The sequence below is a fragment of the Glycine soja genome, chromosome 2 (genome assembly GCF_004193775.1).
Source record: "Glycine soja cultivar W05 chromosome 2, ASM419377v2, whole genome shotgun sequence".
NCBI lineage: Eukaryota > Viridiplantae > Streptophyta > Magnoliopsida > Fabales > Fabaceae > Glycine > Glycine soja.
Window position 1 is genome coordinate 27625681 of NC_041003.1, and position 20949 is coordinate 27646629.

At 36.6% G+C, this 20949-nt stretch overlaps 2 protein-coding genes and 1 pseudogene across 3 annotated transcripts in view; 1 reads left to right on the plus strand and 2 right to left on the minus strand.

Annotated features, from left to right (window-relative positions):
- LOC114391804 (rRNA biogenesis protein RRP5-like) overlaps positions 1–5769 on the minus strand; it is a 40502-nt gene extending 34733 nt beyond the window's left edge. For both annotated transcript variants that reach the window (XM_028352789.1, XM_028352783.1), the window contains exons 1-6: positions 5413–5769; positions 5124–5320; positions 4493–4633; positions 4153–4323; positions 507–606; positions 285–403 (exon numbers count right to left, since the gene is read on the minus strand). In XM_028352789.1, coding sequence (XP_028208590.1) covers positions 285–403; positions 507–606; positions 4153–4323; positions 4493–4633; positions 5124–5320; positions 5413–5602 — 918 coding nt within the window. In that variant the 5' untranslated portion in view covers positions 5603–5769. The remainder of the gene's footprint in view (positions 1–284; positions 404–506; positions 607–4152; positions 4324–4492; positions 4634–5123; positions 5321–5412) is intronic.
- Positions 5770–6792: 1023 nt separating this feature from the next.
- LOC114374395 lies at positions 6793–7326 on the minus strand. Its single transcript, XM_028332041.1, has 2 exons — positions 7072–7326; positions 6793–6999 (listed from the first exon to the last, which is right to left on the minus strand). The coding sequence occupies exons 1-2, from the start codon at positions 7324–7326 to the stop codon at positions 6793–6795; spliced, it is 462 nt and encodes a 153-aa protein (XP_028187842.1).
- A 4412-nt stretch (positions 7327–11738) lies between these two features.
- LOC114374404 lies at positions 11739–13778 on the plus strand (annotated as a pseudogene).
- The last annotated feature ends 7171 nt before the right edge of the window (positions 13779–20949 follow it).

Sequence of the window (20949 nt, forward strand, 5' to 3'; positions counted from 1 at the left end):
TAACAGATTATGTTAGTTTCTGTTAGTGTTAGTTAGAATCAGTTAGAGTTAGTTAGAATCTATACAGAGGTTAACAGAACAGAGGTTTATATATACCTCTATATGTAACTAACTGCAATCAACTTTTCAGATCAATAAAAATCAGCTTCACTATTCTGTATGTTTCTCTCCTTTCTCTCTCTCAGTTTATTCAACAATAAGTTAAACAACCAATCAAAAGGGAATTGAGAATCATTAAAAATAGATACCAAAAAGACAATATGATGAATACAGAGGAAGCATACCACACTTTTGGACATTGTATCAGGGTCAGAACTCAAGTAAACCACTTTACGAACTTTATCAATGGTTCTAACCAAACCCTGCAGAAGTTTCCCAATTTTTACTTCACCACCCCAACCTTCTGTATAAGAAAAGAAAGGGCAAAGAAAACCACAAACTGAGCTTGGTTCAATCATGCCAGACAAGATGAGCAAAAAATTCACAGTAGTTGCTTGATTTTTTACCTGCAGAGCTGTTTTTTGGTAAGAACCCCAAGAAAGAAGGTAAACCAAAATGAAGAATGTAACCATGATCTTCAATACTCTTCACATATGCAGCAAGGACCTGAATATACGTAGTGCACAAAAATCAAAACTTTCATCTATCATATTCCATAATCCCTATGACACTCAAAGGCCACTGAATATAGTGAATGGATTAAGAACCACAACAGGCTACAATATGAAATGCCTTGCAAATGCAATCATCATAATGGTGGATCATAATAGCATAATAAAATGTATATAATAAGAATAACAACTAGTTAATTTTTATTTTTATTTTCTTATTACATTTTTATAATGCAATAAACAGATTAAAAAGAATATAAACAGATTTAAGGTAGCATATTTATTTATTAAAATTAGCAATTGCTCAGTATAACTGATTTAAAAAGAATTTTTTTTAAACAGTAGCATTAAATTATGGTGACTCTTAGCAATCAAAATTTATAGGAAATTCAATTCTAAGTTCAAATCCTATAATTTTTTTATGGAAAGTTGCTTTATTATGAGCAAACAGGAGCATTGTAAGAATGTAACACAATAAGCAAACTATATATGCAATATACAATATATAAATCAGCAAGTAGGCAAATGCAGTGTGAATTAAATCCTACATCCAATACAAGTGCCATCCAGAGTAAGGTATACAATACAGAAGACTAAGTTAATTATAGGAGACTAGGAAACATAGTGGCTCCAATATACACACAATAATTTAAGGTTAAGGTCAGCATAGGATAGCTTAAATGTTGTTGAAATTACTCTTCCAAATTGAAGATTTTTGTAAACACATTATTCTATTGATGGTGTGTGGGTCCAGCAACCTAACTCAGTGAAGACTGCAGCTGTTAATTATTTCCAGACCAGATTTACTGAACAGGATTATTCTAGACCTTATTTGGATGGGGTCCCCTTTAAATCTATTTCTCAAGGGCAAAGAGAGCAGATGACTGTCCCCTTCTCTGACCAAGAGATCAAAGAAGCTGTATGGAGTTGTGGAGGTGATAAATGCCCTGGGCCAGATGGCCTTAACTTCAATTTTATCAAGAAATTTTGGGATATCATAAGTCCAGAATTTAGAAGATTTGTGGATGAGTTCTATGCTCATGGCAGCTTTCCTAGAGGCAGCAATGCTTCCTTTGTGGCTTTAATTCCTAAGATGAACCATCCTCAGTCCTTCAATGACTATAGGCCTATATCCTTGATAGGTTGTATGTATAAAGTTATAGCCACGTTGCTGTCTAACAGATTGAGGTCTGTAATGGATGGGTTAATTGATGAAAGGCAGTCAGCCTTTATTAAAGGAAGGCATATTCTTCATGGTATTTTGATTCTCAATGAGGTGGTTGAGGAAGCAAGGAGAAATAAGAAACCTGTGATGATCTTCAAGGTGGATTTTGAAAAGGCCTACGACTCAGTTTCTTGGTCTTTTTTGGACTGCATGCTGTTTAGGTTGGGATTCTGCCCAAAATGGAGATCATGGATATCAGCTTGTCTCCACTCAGCATCCATATCAATTTTGATTAATGGCAGCCCTTCTAAGGAATTTATCCCTACAAGGGGTTTGAGACAAGGGGATCCCCTAGCTCCCTTGCTATTCAATATTGTAGGTGAAGGTATTACTGGTATGATGAGACAAGCAGTCCACAAAAACCTATATAGAAGCTTCTTGGTTGGAAAGAAAAAGGAACCTACCAACATTTTGCAGTATGCTGATGATACTGTCTTTGTAGGAGAGGCTGTGTGGGAGAATATTCATGTTATAAAGGCCTTATTAAGAGGATATGAATTAGCTTCTGGTTTAAAGATTAACTTTGCTAAAAGTCAGTTTGGGATAATAGGTGGTGGAGTCAATTGGGCTTTGGAAGCAGCTAATATACTGCACTGCCGACAGCTGGAGTATCCTTTCCTCTACTTAGGCATACCTATTGGGGCTAATCCTTCAAGCCAGCTGGTGTGGGAGCCTCTCATTTCTAAGTTCAAGTCTAAATTAGCCAAATGGGCTCAAAGAGATATATCCATGGTTGGGAAGATCACCCTTATCAATTCTGTCCTTAATGCCCTCCCAATTTATCTCCTTTCCTTTTTCAAAATACCTCAAAGGGTAGTCAAAAAGCTTATATCCCTCCAAAGAAACTTTCTGTGGGGTGGAGACAATGATCACAAAAAAATTTCTTGGGTCAAATGGGATGATATTTGTTTGCCTAAGACTGAGGGGGGTCTGGGGATAAAGGATATCTCTAAATTCAATATAGCTCTGATGGGAAGATGGATATGGGCTTTTGCATCTAATCAGCAGCAGCTCTGGGTCAGAATTTTAACTTCAAAATATGGTGGTTGGTCAGAATTCCAAAATGGTAGTGACAAAAGGGGCTTTTCCCACTGGTGGAGAGACATTAGAAATCTGTATCACCAGTCGGACTGCAGTATTTTTAAAGACAACTTGGCTTGGAAGGTTGGGAGTGGGGAGAATATTAAATTCTGGACTGATAATTGGCTAGGGGAACAACACACTCTGCAGCAGAAGTATAATCAGCTATTCCTCATAAGTAGACAGCAAAAGGACCACATCTCTCAAATGGGACATTTTACTCATGATAGCTGGAGGTGGGACATGAGGTGGAGGAGGAATCTTTTTGATCATGAAAGCCATTTGGCTGTGCAGTTTATGGAGGAAATCAGTTCTGTTCCTATTCAAAGACAGGTGAAAGATAATATGCTGTGGTTGGCTGAATCTAATGGACAATACACTACTAGGTCAGCTTATAGCTTATGCATGAACACCACTTCAGTAAATTCTGATGGCAAGATTTTTAAGGCAATATGGCAGCTGAAAATTCCCCCTCGGGCTGTGATCTTCTGTTGGAGACTACTTAAAAATAGACTACCTACCAAGGTCAACCTCTTAAGAAGAAATGCCATTACTCAGGAAGACACCTGTTCCTTATGTGGCTGTGTGCAGGAGGATGTGGGTCATTTGTTTTTCAACTGTAAGATGACAAACGACCTGTGGTGGGAATCTATGAGCTGGGTTCGGGTAGTAGGTCCCCTTTCCATTAACCCTGTTCACCATTTCTATCAGTTCTGTGATGGGTTTGGGGCAAATGTGAATCATAGTACAAGATGTGGGTGGTGGATTGCCTTAACTAGCTCCATATGGCAGCATAGGAATCATTTGATTTTCCAAGGAAAACCTTTTGATCCCTATAAAGTCATGGATCATGCTATTATTTTAGCTTGGTCATGGTTAAAGGCTAAGGATAAAAATTTTAGTTCTAGCTTACACTACTGGTCCTCTAATATTTCCAATTTCGTTGCCTAGTTGGGTTTGGGCCTGGTTGTTTTTTGCTTTTGTTGATGGTTTTCTTGGAGGATAGCACCTTGGTGCTTTGTAATTTTAATCTTTGGTACCACTGGTACTGGTTTACCTTTTAATAAAATATATATATTTTCAGCCTTCCAAAAAAAAAAAAACATATAGCCAGGCTCAAGTATGTCATAATTGACAATCTCTTAAAAATCAAAAGAGGAAACTAAATCCTAGTCTAGATGATTGATTTAAAAAAAAGTTAACTACAAACAATTTCATGATAAAATAATGACATACCATGCCTTCCTGAACAACATCCAAGTTGTAGTTCTTGTGTAACAAAGAAAGACGCAAAGAAAGCCAAATTTTCCTGCTTCCTTTCTCTTTCTTGTCATCATCCAATCTCAGTACAACACAAGAAACCAGCTGCCCAACACAAAATACACCAGAAAGGAAAATTTCCCCAACCTGAAGCAAGAAGGAGAGAAACAGATAGATGAGCTAAAACTGATGGGCAAACAACAAAATTCAAAATTAATTAGAAAATTTATGTTAAGCATAGTGAAGATATGTGTAAACTGCAACAATCGCAGGAGAAGAACAATCAGAATTATACAAATAAAAGCTTATTGCACACCTCAATTTTGTCATCAAAAATAGGATCCACTGCATCTGAAGCATGAACTAAACCACGTAAACCCCCTGGTAAACTAACTACAAGGTCTTTCTCATTTACTTCAGCAACAACTCCCCAAAGCTTCATTCCAGGAGTTATATTCTGGAATGCATACAAGAGTGAAAGGTTTAAGCACAGCACACGGGCAACAGGAATCTAAACTCCAAAGGTGTATGATATCAATAAGCTAAATAAAAAAAATGCAACAATTAAAGCTAAAAGCATATCATAAAGAATTAAAAATAATATCATAAAAAATAAAAAACTTTTAACTGTTAATTGAACTCATCGTGACTTCATGACATGAATATACAAACTCAACCCTAAATCATGAAACCAAAAACTACCTAGTTCTATAAGCTATGCACATTAACCCCATATACAATTGCAGTTCACTAGAGCTATGTTCTTTACATGAAATTACTTAGTGTGAATTTCTAATCTGGAAAGCAGAATAAACCACTCAAAGCATGCAACACAAAAACATGTAAAAATAGCCATTGATGTACTTAGTAACATTTGCATTGCTATAAAAATTAACTTATTTAATAACCAATTTGCATCCTCCATCCTACAAACTGCTGCACCCTACCTTGAGAGTAATTCTATTCACACGCCGCGGCAATTTTCCGGTGATGCCGTCGCCAGAAAGCGAGCCCCAGTCATCTGCGCCTTCATTACTCTTACTCGACGCACTTCTCCCCTTCTTCTTCTTCCTCGTCTTCCTCGAGGGATCCTCGGCGCTAAACTCGTCGTAATCACTCCTTCCCTTCGCGGAAAATTCTCCGCCTAGAAGAAACACATTCAACCAAATTCAAATTCAAAAACGAGGATTCGCAAAGAAAAAAACAGAAAAAATAAGCAGCGTGATTGTTTGCAACCTCGAGGAAAATCGGGAACCTCGTCTTCTAGCTGCAGAGAGAGTGCTTCGGACTTAGCGGCGACGACGGCGTCATTTTGTTCCCTCTTCTTTGGTTTGAATATTTTCTTAGAGGCTTTATCGATTTTCGGCTTGTCTACAGAGTCGTTCTTCTTCTTCTTCTTCTGCGGTTTTTTAGAATGCGGTGCCATGTCGAAACGTTTCTTAGCTCCGCAAGGTTGCGTTGTGTTGTGCTGTGTCCCTGGAAGCGAGAGGAAGAAGAATCAGGGTTTAGAAGGGTTTTAGGGTGCCGCACTGCTAAGTACGCCCAGCTACACCCAGTCATTTTGTAATTTTTCCATTTTGTTCTTTCATAAAAGTATAGGACCAACTAATATGTAAGTTTCATACACACTGGCTCATCCATATGAGACCCGGATTAGCTTAATCATATCAAACCCACGGATTAGTTGATCGTATGAGGTTCAATTAAATTTTTTTTTTCAAAAATATGTGTTACAAATTAATTTTAAATTAATTCGTAACACATATTTTTGAAAAAAAAATTCGAATTGGGCCTCATACGGATCAACTAATTGGTGAGACTTACAGATTAGTTGATCTATATCCTTTTATGGAAGGAAAGGACAAAATGAGAAAATTGTGAAATTGCTGGGTGTAGGAATTGTTAAGGGTACCAGCAATTTCGTTGAATGCACGTAACAGTTCCCTTTAGGGTGGGAAGTGGTAACAAGAAGATGCATAATGGGCCTAAACACAAGCCCCAAAAAAGAAAAACAAGACACAAAATTGTTGAAACACCTCCTCTCTTTGCCAAGTATACCCTTATGCTTTAGGTTTTTTTTACAAAAATGCCCTTACATGGAAACAAAATATATATTCTCAATGAATGGCAATATAAATCCAACTTCAAAATAAACAAAAAATGAAACAATCTAACATAAGTGTTAAAACAATACAAAATACATGCATGTAGTGAAACAAACTAGTAGCAACCACAAGAATGGCTTTTGTATAATTTTTATCATGTTGAATTAAATTGGCGATGGTCTTGTCACTGGAGTTGGTTGATGGCTCTAGTTGATGCAAGCTTGTCATGATTTGATCTATGGGTCTTGGTTGATGCAAAGAGGTCAATGAATCTTTGTTCAGTCTTCAGTTATGTCAACATAGTCTCTTTTCAACATCATTTAATTTTTGTACTGATACATTCTACTAATATATGGAGTTGGTCACTGTTTTGCCTGAGGATGACAATTCCTAGACCATAACAATGTTAGAGCCGGTAAAGGACAATGGTCTTTTAAATAAGCATGTTATACATGCACAAACAATTTTACGTTATTATAACACAAATGATTGCATAAATTAAAAAATAGGATTATCTTGAATCTACCTGAACAAAATGATTGTCATAGATGTGACCAATGCATATTTTGCGAAGCACAGAAGAATCTGTTGGTGGTTGACTTCTAAGAGGAAAGAACGTCATGCTTTGTTTCAGAGACAACGATACAAGGATTACATTATACCTTGATGCAATGACATATCTCATCTCAGTTATATCCATCCACTTATCCATAGTAACCTGAATCAAACAAATATACATATCACATTTATTTACAGTTAATTCTTAAAAAACAAAACATAAATTACACACCATGGATAATTCATCAACAAGTAGGGACCTTCTTAATTCCTCGAATCTCTCTGTGCCACCAAAGAGGTTGATATACTCATTTGACCATTTGCCAAGTTCTTTAAGCAAATGGTTGCGCACCAAGGACCAAGAATCTTCACCCATACCTAATAAAGTAGCAATCGCATGATATCCAAAGTTACAGTTAGCTTTGACATCCACAATGTTCTCAATGAAATTGTGTATGAACGGATGAAATTGATCCAACATCGGCATGGTCCTTCTTGGAATGGCTTGGTCAGAAGATGATGCACTACGCTTCACTGAAGAATTACTATTTTGCACATAATGTAAAGCATCAACATACTCCTAGTAAGACGGATCATGCTTTGTGATCTTTGGTTTCTGTTCATCGATTTCTTATGTGCACCTTTAGTGTTGACCTTTTCTGGAGGAGAACACATAGAGTTTTGATCAGGGTATGCAATTTCTCGAAGTTTACTCTTTAGAATTACTTTGCCACAAACATCAAGTTCCTCAAATCGCTTAGATATGGTTTTCATCTCTTCCGTTATGGTCACTTGAGGCTCAGATAACCCTTGGTCTGAAAAACTTAGTCTCCTCCAAAGCATATGGATTGAATCTAGTGGGATGTTACCAATAACATATTTAGATAGCTCACATGCATAAAGAAGATCATGCGTAGTTCTCATCACACACCCACAACGAAAATGATTCTTGTTAGCATAATGTACACGCCCATACTCAGCAGCAATTTGATTTAAAGCATACATTGAAACCATGCCAAGAAGCCTTTTGTATAAGGTAACTTTAAAAACATATGCAACCACAAGTGTACTTGTTTCAAAGGATGTTTTAATTTCAATATGTTGCAGCATGATCATGTTGTTCATGGCATCCCAAACACTACATAGGTCTCCAAGGCTATTTTGTAATACTCTTTTTAAAGTCCAATAATCAAATTCAACCCTACATTTCAAATTTACAAAAAACATTAAACAAATACAATAATTAAAAACCATCAATTCATCAACCCTAACACAAAAAGATTAACATTTTCATACCTGTTTGTTATTGTGTTTCCTAAGTGCATCACCTTATTCGTTCAAGCTGTAAAAAATTTTTCCTTGTGGGAAATTATACATGTTTCGTTAACATAGTCAACAAACATTGGTCATGATGAACAAGCAATTTCAAACTTCTTAAGGCAATCATCGAATTGATGTTCCGAAGGACAATCAACCAAACTTCCCCAAGCATCCATGACATACTCCCAAACATTTTTTTGACCAATTAAGGATTTACATTTTGCCTTGACATTCTTGTCGATGTGAAACCTGCACAACAAGTTTGTTCACTCAGGGAATACAGTTTTCATTGCATGCATCAATGCTAGGTCTTTGTTAGTCACAATAACTCCAGGGAGGGCATCACATCTTAGAAAAAGACCTCAAAACCATTCTAGAGCCCATACCATATTATTAACACGTTCACCCTCCAGATATGCAAAACTAGCAGAGAATGTCATCTCCGTTGGTGTCACACCAACAAAGTCAAGTAGTGAGAGTCTATACCTGTTTGTTTTGTAGGTACTATCTATCAAAAACACCAAATTACATGCATTGCATAACTTCACTATATCAGGGTGACACCAAAAGATATCACATACCATATCTTCATCCTTTAATCTATGTCAATGAATATATTGATCTCATTCAAGAAGCTTCATTAGATGTTACATTTCAGTATCACTTCCTCTAATTGAAGAACGATATGCACTTTTTGCATTGTATATTTGTTTGATTGTTGTACAACTATTGACATTCTGCTCCTTCAACGTTAGCAGAATATTTCTTCTTTTACTGCATACCATTTTATAAACACTACAATTCATAACCATATATATAATCTACATACGAATTATTTCAAATACACATATAAACAAATAATTTTTTACAAATTTACACACTAACATATTTATAATTAAAAAGAATTAAAACTTTAACAATTTTAGCAAATTTAAAAATCTGTATATACCATACGAATCAAGTGATCCATATGATTTATATGGCAAGTGATCCGTATGTTTAAATTAAACTTACGGATAACATGATCCATATATTTTATACGGATCATGTAATCCATAACTTTAATTTTAACATACGGATCAAATCACTTAACAGGAAACCAACAACAACAACCTATGTACCTCCGACGACGTTGCTATCGAACCAACCACCGCAACAATCATCACCGGTCGATAACACTTTCACCTCCACCCAAGTGGCACCTCACTCAACGGGAAAAACCAATAGAGCAGAAAGCGAAGAAGACGCGAGGGTATTCTGAAATTACCAAAAATTGCTGGGTGCACAAGCAATAATGCTAGTGCACATTGCTTGTGCACCTAATGATGTGTCATTATTTTCTCCTATTTTATCACCCTTTTTGTCACCATTTTAATTATTAATTAGCCTTAATTGTCAAATTAATTATGCAGTTTTATCATTTGGGCCTACTGGACTAATTTTGTGTTTTTAATTTAATTTCAGGATAATTATAAGCAATTGAGCTTGGACTTGAAGAGAGTAGACAATTTTATTTCATCAAATCTTATCTTATCCAGATTTTATCTCATCTAGATATTATTTCATCCAATCTTATCTTATCTTATCTAGATTTTATTTCATCCAATCTTATCTTATCTTGTCCAGATTTTATTTTATTTATGGGCTTGGACTTAAAATAAATTTGTAAGCTTTGGGGCTGAGAACCTATATAACAGCACCAAGGTTTTAGTTTTGAGAGTTTTTTTCGTTTGGGAGAGGAGGATAATTTTAAAAATGCAATATCTAGGAAGTGATCCTAGGTCATCTCCCAACGAGCAATGGTCAACCAAACGTTCATAACAGATAGTAATAAAACAGTAGCGAATTGGGGGGGTGTTTGTTTTTGTAATTTAAACAACAAGCAAATTTTGAATTAGAAAATAATAGAATTAAAACATGTTTCCCCTTGATTCACAAGCAAGTCTCTTATCCTAGGTTACGAAAATTTATCCTTAATCAGTTCAACCACTTAATCCAACCCTAAATTAAATTACTAAGCAAAAATTAACATAAGGCTATCATTATGTGATTAAGCAACACATACACCAATTAATCATGAATGAAACTGATCATTAAACATGAACGTAAATTAAGCGCAGAGACAATTAATCAAGTACTAAGCATGCATGGATTAATAGCAACAAATACAGAGTAATTGGTGAAGAGGAAAAATTGATTAGAATTCAATAGTAATAACAAAACCTCAAAGAGAGTTGTGCTTGATCCTCAAGAGAAAACAACATTGGAGACTTAGCCTTCCATTAATCAATAGAAAATGAAATTGCAGATTAAAGCAGAAAACAAAATTGCATATTGAAGCAGAAAATGAATTTTATTGCTACGTGAATAGTGCACATGAACAGTAAAAACTGGAATTGCAAAACCTAAAATTATCCTCTTCTCCCAAACGAAAAAAACTCTCAAAACTAGAACCTTGGTGTTGTTATATAGGTTCTCAACCCAAAGCTTACAAATCTGTTTTAAGTCCAAGCCCATAAATAAAATAAAATCTGGACAAGATAAGATAAGATTTGATGAAATAAAATCTAGATAAGATAAGATTGGATGAAATAATATCTAGATGAGATAAAATCTGGATAAGATAAGATTTGATAAAATAATATTATATGTTCTCTTCAAGTCCAAGCTCAATTCCGGATTCAAGCCCAATTGCTTATAATTCTCCTGAAATTAAATTAAAAACACAAAATTAGTCCAGTAGGCCTAAATGATAAAACTGCATAATTAATTTGACAATTAAGGCTAATCAGTAATTAAAATGGTGACAAAAAGTGTTAAGCAATAGGAGAAAATAATGACACATCACCTAGCAACACCCAGAAGAATGCAGTTACAAATATTACCCAGCAATTATGGTTTTGAACAACAAAACAAAGTATTATCTTTCTTCCTCTCTTTGTCCCTCTCCGTGTTTGGAACATTTTGATTGCGTTTGTTTCGCGAATTGTGAAGCCGCGGGTAAAGTTCAAATCTCACACTCTAATCTCTTCTTCTGATTCGATCGTTAAGTGTATCTGATTCTTGTTTCTTCATTGGTTGCATCGTATCGTATGTGATGAAATGCTAATTCGTAAATGTTGAATTTTTCGTGACAAAAAAAATGCCTCTTGGCGCTGAAATCTTTTGTTTTTTTTTTCTTTCTAATTCTCTTTTGAGATTAGTTTTTCTTTGTTTTGAACTTGTTGATTCTGCAAAACTATTTTAAAAATTTTTCTCTAGGCTTTGGAATCTTCTACTTTTCCTAATTCTCTTTTTGAGATTGAATTTGATTAGTTTTTCTCTATTTTGAACTTGTTGATTCTCCAAAATTGCATTGGAAGTTGCGGTTAGTCTTATGCTTTTTTTCTAATTTTCTTTTAAGGTTTAAATGAGAGGTAATTTTCGTCTAGATAAAATATTATGATTAGTTTTCTCTGTTGAACTTGTTGATTCTCCAGAATTTTTTTTTGGAAACTATTGTGGCTTTAGGGTTTGTGTTTTCTCTATATGCAAAATATGGTGTGTCTTCAATATTTTCGTTTATGTTGTGATAGGTGAAATAGCATCAAACATGAGGGGAAGAAGCTACAGCTACAGCCCATCACCTTCACCTCCAAGGCGTTACTGCCAAAGAAAGCGCAGCCCTAGACCTAGGGGTCGTTATAGAGGACGTGATACAAATTTTCCAACAAGTCTTTGGTTTGGAACCTCCACAGAGATTGCAGGTATTTGTGTAAATGGACAATTTTTTCCATTGTAGTAGTTATTCTATTTATTTACATGGTTGTTGTAGTGTTGATATTATGTAGATCATGATTATGGAATTTTCTCTTTGTTGCTTGTATATGTTTCTTTGGTTGATCTTTTGTATGTAATGGAAGCTTAGGTGGTATATAGTTTGTTTGTATATGTTTGTTGCTTTAGCTTCACCACAAAAAATTAATTGATTTTTTTCACTATGAACCTGTTTCGAACACACTATAAAAGGTGAGAAGGCATGAACTATTTTTTTTCTCCCCTTTTGTATGACATTTATGTATAGTTTGAATGCTTCTTCCCTAGTTTCCCGATGAAGCTTGGAAAAAAAGTGATTTATTTCTTGGGTGAAAATCTGAATCGATCATGATTTTAAGTGCTTGGATTAATTTATTTTATAGAAAATGATTACTTGTTTTTTTTTTGCAGTTTACTAAGGGAGTTTGCCTATAATGCTAAAGGCTAGTATTTTTCAGCAAATAATCTCAAATAGACTTGCACTTCATGAACTGATTGGGATTTTGCATCTATACTCATTTTCCAGGCCACAAGATTTGCACAGTCCATTTGGCCAATTTGGTCTTCTTAAGGATGTTTACCTACCTCGAGATTATTATACTGGTTATGTGTTTTTTCATTGGCTAAAACATGGTTCCTTATGTGTTGAAAGATTTCTTGGTAGCCACTTTTGATAAATTGCTCTAGTAGTCTTTATTTAACTAAGAAATTTCCAACTATGAAGTTGTGTTAAGTTATCTCTTGAATTGGGATTTCAAAAATTTTTGTGGTGGATGTTTACATAAGTATTTAGTTTTGCCACTTCTTTGTTAGTAATAATTAATACTCCAATTATTTTATGGGAATTTGGTTGTTTTATTGAAAGAGTAGAAGACACAAATGAAGTAATAAGAGTGTGTTGAAGAAAAAAAATAAGTAATAATAGTTTTGTTCAAGGTGATGTTAGTGACCTTGAAGGTTCGTAAGGTTGAGTTTGAACTCATTGTGCAGAAGTTAAAGTCTTGAAGAATTCAATCTCAATTAATACTTTGGCTTCTACAAGGTTAGCATACATGTGGTGTTTATTATTGATTTTTGTGGAGTGTTGAGATGACTTGTGATAGTTTAGGAGTCACGATCATATTTGTGGATATCTGCAATCAACCCACCTTCCGTATGAAGGTGTGTTTACTTACTAAACCATGCATATGGTGTAACTTATGACTTCAAATTTTATGGCACAACGAGCCAAGAGGTTTTGGGTTTGTCCAATATGTGGACCCAATTGATGTTGCAGATGCAAAATATCACATGGACAGTCAAATTCTTCTTGGTCGTGAGTTAACTATAGTGTTTGCCGAAGAAAACAGAAAGAAACTTGCTGAAATGAGAGCAAGAGAACGCATAAGGTAAGGATTGGGTGTTTGTATTTCTTGCAATGTTATTTAACATGTTTTAGTAGTAGAGTCTTATTGTCATGTCATTTTGAAAGGGCATTTGTATATTGTTACCTGATGTTTGATTTTTTTTATATTAAATTTAATCAAGATCTAGGGATCGATCATATGATTATAGGCGATCTCCACGAACCTATTCACCTAGTGCAAACTATTCTCCTCCAAGACAAAGGTGACATTACAAGTTTGTTATTACATTAGCTAAAATTTCGTTTCTGATGATCTATAGTGTTTATACTCACCTTTATTGTGATTCAAGTCAATCTCACCAAGGGATAGAAAGTGTAGGGATCCATCATACTCTAGATCACCTTATGTGTTATGGAAGGAAAACAACAAGCTTCACCAGAAATGCAACAAGCAGAATTACAACCAGAATCGCAGCTAGCAAACATGAATCAAAGGCCAAAGAGGGTGGTGACCAAGCCACAGTACCTGAAAGATTTCATGTAACAACCCCTGACAAGGGGTGCTGACCTGGCAGAAATCTATTAGCCCTTCAAGATCATCTTGTCTGCCATTTCCATTTTGGTTATTTGCCAAAAAATGTTAGAATCTTTTTTGTTAGTGATAGCCTTGTATCTGTTACCAGAATTGATAGAATTTTGGATATAAACTCTAAATCAATAAGCCACAAGTGTTATATAAGTCATGAATTCTGTAAAGAAAGGCATGGAAAATTAATAAATCACTTTCCTTCCCTTTTCTGTCTTGGAGGAACCTAGCCCTCGAAGTCTAGGACCACTTGAGTTGATTCTCGGCTCATACACTTTGGTGCTTTCATTGAGAGGTTCTTGTGTCTGCCATGGCTAAATCAACTCGTTCGAAATCCAACATGGAGCGTATTGAAGAGGCAATTGCCAAATTGGCTTCCAATCATCTCAATGTCTCCAACAAACTTGATGAACTCATTCAATGCATCTCGATCATTGAGGCAAATCAACACCAACCCTCATCCCCCTCTTCCTCGTCCACCATTCCCTCACCTGTACCTTCCACTTCCCACCTACCCAAAATGAAATTTGATGTTCCCCGCTTCGATAGGTCTGACCCTTCTGGGTGGATGTTCAAAATCAACCAGTTCTTCACCTACCATATAACCCCAGAAACAGATCGCCTCATTATTGCCTCTTTCGTCATGGAAGGTCCCCCCATTGCGTGGTTTCAGTGGATGATGAGGAGTGGTCAAATCACATCGTGGCATAGGTTCCTTCAGGCTCTTGAAGCCCTCTTTGCTTCCTTGCAATATGAGGACCCTACCGGTATCCTTTTTAAACTTACCCAAAGCGACTCTGTCACGGATTACTTGTCATAGTTTGAATCTCTTGCCAACAAGATTGTGGGGTTACCTACCCCTTTCCTTCTCAGCTGCTTTATCTCGGGGTTGGCACCAGACATTCATCGCGAGGTTCAAGTCCTCCAACCCCTGACCTTGATGCACGTCGTGACCCTAGCACGTATATAAGAAGAGAAGCTAGCTGACCATTGTCATGCCTTTTGAGGACGATTTGCCGCAAACCCATCATCCTTGTTTCCAACCACATCGCCTTCGGCCCTACTTCCACCACCAGCAAAATTGCCTCCCCTTCCTCTTAAACGATTGTCACTGGAGGAAATGGCGGTCCACCGCGAAAATGGGTTGTGCTTAAATTGGGATGAGAAGTTATCTCGAGGACACCGATGTTCCTTCAAGTTCTTCCTTCTCATTGTAGATGCCGAAGATGTGGCCGTAGGCATTAAGCCTATCGAGGAAGAGCTTTCTCCTTCAAATGATATTTCTGACCTGCCCAGGCCTAAATAAGCTTTTAAGCTTTATTGGGTCACCTGGCTCTAGAAACACTCCAAATAGTGGGCCGGATCGTGAATCAAATCGTAATCATCCTGATTAACGGTGGAAGTATGCACAATTTTGTGCAAGCTCGTCTCGTCCATTCTTTGGGCCTCACTGCCCAGCCCACTTAACCCCTTCGTGTGGTGGTTGGAAACGACAATGAGGTTGTTTGCCACCAGCTATGTGTCAGAGTTACAATCAACATACAGAACCACAACTTCACCATGGACCTCCATGCCTTACCCCTGTGCGGCGCAGATGTGGTACTAGGTGTTCAGTGGCTAAAATCCTTGGGTCCTGTTCTTACTGATTATAATGACCTTACAATGAAATTCATGAGTAAGGGTCACATTGTTGAACTGAAGGGCGACACTGACTGCGGCTTTCATTCGATAACTCCTCCTCAGCTCCACCATATGATTCGCACCGATAGTGTCAACGCTTATTTCCACATTTGACTTCTAACTCTAGAACTCCCTTCAACCAAAACACCTCCAACCCCATATCCTGAAATTGACAGTTTGCTCTGCAATTTCGAACCCTTATTTCAAACGCCAACTACCCTACCTGCTTCTCGAAACACCAATCATTCCATTCACCTGCTCCCTCACTCTGAACCTGTCAATGTGCGACCCTACCATTACCCCTACTTCCAGAAGCACGAAATTGAAACACAGGTCAAGACTATGTTGCAGAGGGGAATCATTAGACCCATTACTAGTCATTTTTCTTCTCCGGTATTGTTAGTCAAAAAATGTGATGGATCTTGGTGATTTTGCGTTGATTACAAGGCCCTGAATGTCATTACCGCCAAGGACCGCTTCCCAATTCCAACCATAGATGAGTTGTTGGATGAATTGGGTGGCTCCTGTTGGTTCTCGAAATTGGACCTGTTGCAGGGGTATCATCAGATATTGATGAAGGAGGACGATGTGAGTAAAACCACCTTTAGAACCCACAATGGCCATTATGAATTCCACGTTATGCCGTTTGGATTAAGTAACGCTTCATCATCATTTCAGGCAACGATGAATAGTGGTTTCGTGCCCTATTTACGCAAATTCATCATTGTTTTTTTATGACATCCTTATCTATAGCAAAACCTTTCTAGACCATCTTGTTCACCTGGAGATGACTTTTCAGGTGCTACTCACTGGTCAGTTCTTCCTCAAATTATCCAAATGCACTTTCGCTCAGAAGCAGGTCAAATATTTAGGGCATTTGGTCTCACAAAATGGAGTTCAACCGGTCCCAACCAAGGTTGAGGCTATTCAGCGATGGCCCACACCTCATTCCACCAGGGCCTTGAGAGGATTTCTCGGCTTGTCAGGTTTTTACCAAAGATGCATTAAAGGTTATGTTTCGATAGTAGTCCGTTTGACCTAACTCCTAGCCAAAGATAAGTTTCACTAGTCATTAGATGCCCAGAAGGCTTTTGACAAGCTAAAGGAAGCCATTTGTTAGGCCCCTGTTCACGGGTTGCCGGATTTTTCACTACCCTTCGTCGTAAAAACTGATGCCTCAGGGGTGGGTATGGGCGCCATTCTCTCTCAACAGAATGACCCTATTGCAATTTTCAGTAAAGCCTTTTTTCCTAAACTCCTTCACGCCTCCACTTATGTTTGAGAGCTCGCCGCCATAACTTTGGCAATAAAGAAGTGGCGTCAATACTTACTTGGTCATCAATTTACGATTCTAACATATCACCAGAGTTTGAAGGAATTAATGTAACAAGTAGTGCAGACTCCTAAACAACAACTTTATTTGGCAAGATTGCTAGGTTATGACTATCAGATTCAATATCGTTCAGGGAAAGCCAATATAGCCACAGATGCCCTGTCTCATATCCCTGGAAACTTCATTGGGCAATAACTTTTACTAACTACTCCCAATTTCATATTCTTGCAAGATCTAAAGAAGCAATTACATATTCATCCAGAATATGTGGCATTTCGTGCAAAAATAGAACAGGATCACCACAATTACTCAGACAACATCATTGTGCAAGACCTTATTCTGCACAAAGGTCGAATTTGGCTTCCAAAAAAATTATGCTTTATTAAGACTCTTCTCGAAGAATTCCACTCTACACCGTCAGGAGGCCACATGGGCATTGCGAAGACTCTGGCTCAAATCAGCGACAACTTTACCTGGTCAGGCATCAAGGATGACGTTAGGAATTTTGTTCTTACTTGTGTTGACTGCCAACAGACCAAATATGATCACTACAAACAACCTGGTTTACTATGCCCCCTTCTGATACCGTCTCGGCCATGGGAAGATTTACCCCTAGACTTCATTGGGGGATTACCGGCTTTCCGAGGACACACGGTGGTGTTAGTAGTTGTTGATCGCTTTTTCAAAGGAATCCATTTGGGTACTATGCGCCTCATCATACAACCTTCAATGTGGTCGCAACTCTTTATGGAGATTGTGAGCAAACTTCATGGTATGCCACACAACCTAGTCTCAGATCGTGATCCTCTGTTTATAAGTCGCGTCTGGCAGAAGTTATTTAAACTGAGTGGCACGAAGCTTCGAATGAGCTCGGCCTATCACCCTCAGTCCAATGAGCAGACTGAAGTGTTAAACAGAGTCATTGAATAATACCTCCGAGCTTTTGTCCATTCTCGATCGACGAGTTGGGGGAAGTTTTTCACGTGGACAGAGTGGTCCTATAACACCTCCACTCATTCAGGAATCCAGATGACTTTGTATGAGATCACTTTCGGAAAATATCCTCCCACTATTCCTCAGTATATTGTGGGAACATCCAATATTGACGTTGTTGATGAACTTCTGGTCAATCGAGAAGAGATGTTTGCTAGTTTACGAAAGAAGCTTCTTAAGGCTCAGCAAACAATGAAGCACTTTGCTGATGATAAAAGACGTGATGTTAGCTTTCAGGTGGGTGATTAGGTGTTCGTGAAATTGAGACCGCGTTGTCAAGCATCAGTAACGAGAGTTTCACATCCTAAGTTGACTAAGATTTTTTTGGACCATTTCCAATAGTGCAGAAGGTGGGACCCGTGGCTTACCAACTTCAACTGCCACCTAACTCCCACATTCATCCCGTGTTCCACTGCTCTCTTCTCAAGCCATATACCATCAGGCCCCTGACATACTTAATTTAATCGCAGAGCTACCATCTTCATCCATCAACAATGAACCCATTGTATCGCCTTTAGTAATCCTCAACACTAAATGGGAGTCCTTGAACAACACACCTAAGCTTCGGGTCTTGGTTCAGTGGAATGGATTGCTTCCTGATGATGCCTCGTGGGAATCCTGGGACGACCTCAAAGAAGAGTATCACTTTGAGGACAAGGTGCTTTTCGAAGGGCATGGGAATGTTATGGAAGGAAAACAACAAGCTTCACTAGAAATGCAACAAGCAGAATTACAACCAGAATCGCAACTAGCAGACATGAATCAAAGGCCAAAGAGGGTGGTGACCAAGCCACAATACCTGAAAGATTTCGTGTAACAACCCCTGACAAGGGGTGCTGACTTGGCAAAAATCTATTGGCCCTTCAAGATCATTTTGTCTACCATTTCCATTTCGATTATTTGCCAAAAAATGCTAGAATCTTTTCTGTTAGTGATAGCCATGTATTTGTTACCAAAATTGTTAGAATTTTGGATAACAACTCTAAATCAATAAGCCACAAGTGCTATATAAGTCATGAATTCTGTAAAGAAAGACATAGAAAATTAATAAATCACTTTCCTTCCCTTTTCTGCCTTGGAGGAACCTGACCCTCGAAGTCTAGGACCATTTGAGTTGATTCTCAACTCATAACATTATGCATCAAGAAGTCGCATCAAGAAGTCCAGACAATTTTAGGTGATTAACTTGATAACCATGGTGGTGGGTGCGGTGGAAAATGTTGTAGTTTTCATATGTATTTTGTATGGAGCTTGTATGTTGAAATACTTCAGATTGTCAGTAGAGGGACCTGTGGTGGTTTTGTTTCAGCTTTATGACTAGACAACATTTGTACTTGATATTTGATTCTAATTCTATTGAACTGGTTGTGTTAGATTAAGATTTGGATTTTTGCCTTTCTGCCTACTCAATATGTGTTTTAGAATGAGAAACAAGCAATACTACTGGTTTGAAGTTTTTTTAAAAAGAAATCATCTCCAAATCATACTTGAGTATATTTAAAGACTCATTTATGCAAAGGAAACCCTTTCACCCTAAAATTATACCCTTCAATGGTTAGTCAAAATAAAATAAAGTTTTAAAGTTATCTCTAAAAATGTGTAACACTCTCAAGTATCCCGCTGGAAAAACTGACAATATAATCTTTCAACTGAAGTCATTTACCAAATAGAAAGTTTTGTCTTACATTGATTTTATAAACACTTGTTTAAATATATTTTGATGTTTCCTGGCATATCTTTGTAATCAATGGATATTGGAAATTAAATGGTAAGGGTACCCAGATTGTGTAAACTATGGTTGAATGGTTCTTTGATGAGCAAGAACTATTGCAACTTTTCATGTAAGAGTGTGATTTGAAAGGTTGTATTGTTTCGGGAAAAGACAATATAAACCATAGTAGCCTTACGTAAAATGCTAAATTTACCTTTCCACTCTTTCTATAAATGTGTCTTTGGGACATATGGAAAGGTTAATTTGAATCTTATCAATTCTAAAAGGAGATAAGATAAAGAAGAGATCATATCCCACACTCATAAAGATAAGAAGCATAGCAAGAAAGTATCAAAACAAGAATCAAGCATGACTTAAGAGTTAAGTATCATTGATCATTTTTAATTATTTTGGTGTCCTATTTCGTACAATTATGATTCAATCTAATTATTAATAATGTATAAAAATTCAACATGTGATATATCAAAGTGGGTTAAGTTTATGCATGCTTGAGTGCAATCATATGATATTAGGAGTAATATTTCATGCGTCAAAATTATGTATTTTTTTAAATGAATTTTGTATATGTTTAATCCTATATTATTTGTCAAGAGGTCTAATTTAATTTTGAGAAAGAATATGTGAATTATTATAAATCTCTTGTCTTCAATTTCTACTAAAAAAAAATAAAATTCAACGTTATTTGAATATAATTGTGGGTGATTTGAGAATAAGAAAGACATATATGTTCAAATAATAAATTTATCTGTATGGAAGATTTGTTAGTTTTTATCAACTATAGAATTACAATTATTATATTATTTGATTGGAGGATTTATCAACTTGGTTTTATCAAATAATTTCACTTCATACTCATCTTCAAAAGAAGTTTAATTATACTCGATATAATAACTCACTTGATAGACATAACATCACGCAATTTTTCTTAAAGAAATTGAAGATGAAGAAGAGACAAAGTTAGATTTGTTACGTTGTGGCCCTATAGATCCCAAAAAACTCCATTTTCATGTACTAACTACTCAACATCTCTTTCAGTTACAGCTAGTAGATGAAACTACTTCGTAATTTTGTATTGACTATTGCACAATTAAAAAAGAAAAAAAGTCGTATCTTGATCAACATTTTTCTTTTTTCCAGTTGGTCCCAAATTTAAATCAGGTAAAAAAAGACCCTATCAAACTATTTTACCTGATATGATCATAAGCTATCTCTACTCTGAATTTTCTCCTACACCCAATCAAGTCATGTCCCGATAACACATAAAGTATAAATAATCATTATAAATAAATAGTGTATACACATAAAGTATAAAGAATTTTATATTGT

Excerpts from the sequence above, each read along its gene's own strand:
- LOC114374395 (XM_028332041.1), bottom strand. The coding sequence starts at position 7,326 with ATGCCGATGTTGGATCAATTTCATCCGTTCATACACAATTTCATTGAG. Across the intron at positions 7,000-7,071 it reads TTGTTGATGAATTATCCATG|GTTACTATGGATAAGTGGAT; the intron begins GTGTGTAATTTA and ends TGTTTGATTCAG.